This window comes from Orycteropus afer, unplaced genomic scaffold (assembly GCF_000298275.1).
Source record: "Orycteropus afer afer isolate SDZICR_OR568_19922 unplaced genomic scaffold, OryAfe1.0 scaffold00211, whole genome shotgun sequence".
NCBI classification, from domain to species: domain Eukaryota; kingdom Metazoa; phylum Chordata; class Mammalia; order Tubulidentata; family Orycteropodidae; genus Orycteropus; species Orycteropus afer.
This window is the reverse complement of record NW_006921798.1, coordinates 2,144,414-2,149,897: the sequence shown is the minus strand read 5'-3', so window position 1 is coordinate 2,149,897 and position 5,484 is coordinate 2,144,414. Positions and strand designations below refer to the sequence as shown.

Below are 5,484 nucleotides of genomic sequence, written 5' to 3'. Positions count from 1 at the left end.
AAGTTGAGTTGAGGCTTCTCATTGAAATATCAGTCTGGGTAGTCAGTCCTAGCACTGAAGAGGAATGTAAATTAAAGATGAATGAACATTTTTTTAGTTAAAACAAACTAAAGATAGTAAAGAATACTTACTCTTTTTCAGTAATTTTAAGATGCATTTTTACGATTTCTGAAGCAAAGATACACCTTATAATTTATGATATGCCATAGTTTATCTGGATGCATTTTTCCTTTTTTTTTTTTTGTAGCATAAAGTGGTGACATGTTTTAGTGAAGTACAGTATTTAATTTTTAGAATGATGTGGCAGAGGCTGCTAGCTATCTCTCAAATAGGCATGCCTCATTTTATTGCTCTTTGCTTTATTACACTTTGTAGATTCTGCGTTGTTTTTTTTTTTATAAATTGACGGTTTGTGCAACCTGCATCGAGGGAGTCTATGAGCATCATTTTTCCAACAGCATGTTTTCATTTTGTGTTTCTGTGTCACAGTCTGGTAATTCTCACAATACTTCAAACTTTTTCATTAATGTTCTTACACATTTAATAGACTACAGTATAGTGTGAGCATAACTTTTACATGCTCTAGGAAAACAAAAAGTTCCTGTGCCTCGCTTTATTGCAACATTTGCTTTATTGCAGTGGTCTGGAACTAAACTCGCAGAATCTCTGAGGTGTGCCTACATGTGTTCTCTTCTTCCCACACAGTAATAGGATTTTTAGCTGGGTACATAGCCACGAAGCAAAAAGTACATTCTAAGTGTTTCTTACAGTTGGATGTGGCCACATGCCTGAATTCTGGCCGAATGTATGGAAGCAGAAGGACAGTGTGTACCTTCTGTCTTGTCCTTTTAAAGGAAGGAGCATACCTCTTCTTTCTTCCTTGCTTTCTCTTCCCTAAATCTTTCCTTTTTTTTTTTTTTCTTTCTTTTCCTCCTCTTCTCTTTATAGATTGCAGATGAGATGGTGGGAAGTGAGCAGCCATCTTTATCCATGAGTTGGAAGCCACGTATTGAGGGTGGTAAAACAATGACAGAAGGTATCTAAATTCTTAAAGGCAGGAAGCCAATATACTAGCCCTATATCCTAGGTTGGTTATGCAGACTTTTGCATGAAAGAGAAATTTCTAGTTTGTTTAAGCCAGTCTTATCTTGGGTTTCTCTGCTACAGGAGCTGAACAAATATTCTAATATAAATGGTTTCTGACTTTCATATCTCTGTAGGTAACCTATTACTACATTCTGCAATGACATAACTCTACTATCTCTAAACACACACACACACATCTTGTCTGAGCCATTATGTACTCAAAACTGAGTTACTAAATACAGCATTTATTAATCAGGAATGTATTAGGATTAGGTTTTGCTTTTTATTATCACAGAAAGAAGATGATTCCAGCTCACATTCAGTCTGTAATTCTACACGATACCTTTGTTAGGAATGTCTGTTCAGCGCAATGGAGGACAGCTTTTTCAGTGTAACTGGGGTTTCTTGATAATGCTAACCCTACCTTGTCAGCTGGATTCCTCTGGCTTTGTGTGGCATGTGGTAAAAATACATGATCAAATTTCACCACTAAGAAAATTCTTTCAGCAATACATGTACAGTCAAGTTTGTTGCCTGGATAGCTGAACATTTGGGTCATGAGATTTTTTTTTTTTTAAAGTTTCAGAAGAAAGCTGTATGGAAATGCAACAATCCGGATCTCTAGTCTTGTCTTAGAGTGGCAAGGGAGTGAAGAGCTGTGCTGTTGGGTGCTCATGCCTTTCTATCCTTTTGATAGCCATACCCTTGATTCTTCATATTTGAGGAGATGGGATGGTGAGGAGGCCTGTTGGCTTGATCTTATTAATGCCACCATCTAGAATACAGATTCTTGGATATTTCATCTTCACAAGATGAGCTGCAAACTGGGAAACAAATAAAGGACCAGTTTATACAGGACATGCAAAAGATCTCCCCAATCCCTTATTTCTTAGGCTGTGAAAAACAAAACTACTTTAACAACTTCTTTAAGCTATGGAATCAATATATGTCTTTAATTCTCTTTTGCACTTTTCGAATAGGCAATAAATATTGTTGTTGTTATGTGCTGTCGAGTCAGACCCGACTCATAGCGACCCCTCCTTGGGTTTCTGAGGCAGTATCACTATGGAAGTAGATTGCCCCATCTTCCTTCTGAGGAGTGACTGCTGGGTTTGAACCGCAAGCCTTCTAGTTAGCAGTCAAGTGTCTTAGCCAATATGCTACCAGAGCTCCTGGCAATAAATATACATGGTAAAAAATTCCAGTAGTATAAAGAGTTAAACAAAGCAAAGTAATTCTTCCCATCTTGTTCCCCAGACACCCTCTCCAGAGGTCACTAATGTTATTATTTTTTATGTTTCCTTGCAATAATAGCCAAAACATTCCCAAATCTACACTGGACAACTTTTGATCTTATAGTTAATTTATTACTGAAATTCTAGGCACAATATCCCAGAGAGGACCCATAAATTGGTCAGTTTTTGGAGCAACCACAATGAGCAGTTTGAGACTGTAATCTTGGAGTGAATTTGAAGGACTGACCCAGGTAGACTTTTAGATGCCTAGTACAACAATACTTTGAAAAATTTATCAAGACGCACAAAAATCTTCCTGACTTGGCTGCTGTCTACCTATTAAGGACCACGCATTACCATCCCGCATTTCTCTTTAGGGAGCTCTGGTGGCATAGTGCCTAAGGCACTTGACTGCTAACCAGAAGGCTGGCGCTTAGCCACCAGCCACTCCTCAGAAGGTTGGGCAATCTACTTCTGTAGTGATACTGCCTCGGAAAACCAAGGAGGGGTTGCTATGAGTCATATCTGACTAGACGGCAGTGGGTTTGGCTTGTTTTTGTTATTTCTCTTTATAATACACCTTATGATACAGCAGCCCTGAACTGGTTGTCAACCCCGTAATGTATAGTAGAGGGTCAGCGAAAAAGAAGATCCTCGAAAAGATGAAATGACACAGTGGCTACAACAATGGGCTCAAACATAGCAATAATTGTAAAGATTTGCAAGGCAAGGCAGTGTGCCATTCTGTTGTATATAAAGTCACTATGAGTTGAAACAGACTCAAAGGCACCTGACAACAAACCACTTTCCTAATCTTTTCAACCTCTTAATGTTTTTTCTACAAGGGTTGGGGAAGCTGTTTTTTTTGTTTTTTTTTTTTAAATCCTTTTTCATTTTGACTTCTGAAGGGAATAGGAACCCAAATGTGATGGCCATAGTAGCTACATTGATAAGTACTGCTCCCTTTGGCTATGGCTTGACAGGTTAAGAAGGAAAATAAGGGTTGTGTGGTAGTTAAGGTTGTCAACTTGGTTGGGCCTGGTTGAGTGGCTCGGCAGCTGGTGGTAGTTATTCCTCATGATGAGACTGGCAATCATCTCCATGGTGGGATCTACCATAAGCAGCTGAGTAGCTACTTTAGGGATGTAGTCTGCTTCCAATATATAAGAAACAGCTTTGGGAATGGTCTCCAGTTTATGGCACGCTTGAACCCTGCATGTAGCCGAGTCTTCATTCAGTAGCCTGCCATGGTCTGCCGATCTTGGGACTTTCAGTGGATTTGAATTAATGGCCTGCCGTGTGGTTTGATAACATTTGGACTGTGCCTTTTCACTTGTTAACACTGGGTTTGTCAGCCTCAGCAGCTGCCTGAGTGATGAAAGCCTCCAGCTTCAGTGGGTTGGGAGCAGGAGGCAGAGCTGAAGCCCAAGGTTGAGGGGCTTTCACCTAGCCCCTAGAGCCTGGCACCTGGAACTCACACTTGAAGCCTCTAGAATGCAAGAGAATAAACTCCTGTTTGTTAACAAGCCATCCCATTAGTGGTATATTACTGTTAGAGCTGCACTAGGTAACCAAAACAGGCTGTGAATGTGCTGGGGTGGCTTTCCACTGTGTGAAAAAAGCCACATCAGACATGGCAAAGATCTGTGGTGAGGAGGGAGAATGAGGCATGTGGTGTTCAAGGGTTCTCCATCTTTCACACTTTACCTGGCAGAGCTCTGGCAGTTTGAGTGAGTAAACTGGATGTTGGGGAATAATAGCCTAATGTAGGGACTGAAGCTCCAGCCCTAGGAGAGGACTGACTTCAAACAGAAATCACAAATTTTGACTTACTGAATAAATAGGCTTAGTGGAATGGACAGGATATCCTACTGGACCAGTGGTTCTGAAGTCACTGGAATCATAGAGTGCTTTTAGAAAACAGGGATACCTAGGCCTACTCTGGAAGCTCTGGTGGTATAGTGCCTAAGGCATTTGACTGCTAACCAGAAGGCTGGCGGTTCAAACCCACCAGCCACTCCTCGGAAGGAAGACTGGGCAATCTACTTCCGCAGAGATACCACCTCGGAAACCCAAGGAGGGGTCGCTATGGGTTGGAATCTACTCAATGGCAGTGAGTTTGGTTTTGTGGTTTTTGAGGCCTACTCTAGACCAATGATAACTTGAATTATTTCGGACTGAGCTCTGACATCAGTAATTTTTTAAAAATTACTCTCCCACACTTAACTAATTCTATGTATAACCAGCACTGAGAATCATTTTATTAGATAATGAGATTCATTTGCAGGTCAGGTTTGTCTGGTAATACAACTGCAATTCTTTTTTTTTTTTTTTTTTCACTGTGGTATTTTCTTTTCCTTTTTTATTGTGATTTGGGTGGAAATTTACAGAGCAAATTCACTTTCCATACAGCAGTTCACATACACTTTATCTCATGACATTGACCACAACTTACTGCAATGCAACAGCCCCCTTCCCACTTCCTCCCAATAGTTACCTCTTCCCTGTGTCCAGCCCTCCATGCACTCCTGTCCCCTGAGCTGTCTCCCTGTGCATAAGCAGCCCTTCTTTCTCCCATGATTGTTCTCTCCCTGGGGTGTATCTACCTAAGGTAAATGTTCAACTCATATGCCTATCTACTGTTTGGCTGGAAGCCAGAGGCATGGGTTCAATTCCAGACCTGAAGGGCAGCTAGGGGCCATAGTCTCAGTGGTTCCACAAGGCTCTATCAGACCAGCAAACCTGGTCCTACCTTTCTTTTATTTTCTCCAAATGATTTTGAGTTTTGTCCCACATTGTTCTCCCTCTCTATCCAGGATCTCCTACATAGATTCCCTTCCAAGTGGTTGACAGTACTAGCTGGGCACCATCTAGTTCTTCTGGTCTCACAGTTGTATAGGCTGCAGATTGGATGGTGTACCAGTCACTAGGACTAATTACTTCCACGAATTTCTGGTTTTCTTCTTTCTTCTTGGCTCTGGACAAGGAGAGACCCATCATTGCATCTAGATGGCAGCTTGCAAGCTTTTAAGATCCCAGTCGCTACTCGCCACAGTAGGAGGTAGAACAATGCTTTGTGTAGTATGTTATGCTAATTGAGCTTGATGTCCCCTGTGACTATGGTCCCAAGGCCACAGGTTCAGCTACTCAGTCCCTCTTGGTA

At 41.2% G+C, this 5,484-nt stretch overlaps 1 protein-coding gene across 1 annotated transcript in view; it reads right to left on the bottom strand.

Annotated features, from left to right (window-relative positions):
- Window positions 1-1,799: 1,799 nt before the first annotated feature.
- Window positions 1,800-5,484, bottom strand: part of TBCK (TBC1 domain containing kinase) — a 411,838-nt gene continuing 408,153 nt past the window's right edge. Inside the window, exon 25 of the mRNA XM_007948290.2 lies at window positions 1,800-1,910. Coding sequence (XP_007946481.1) covers window positions 1,800-1,910 — 111 coding nt within the window. The remainder of the gene's footprint in view (window positions 1,911-5,484) is intronic.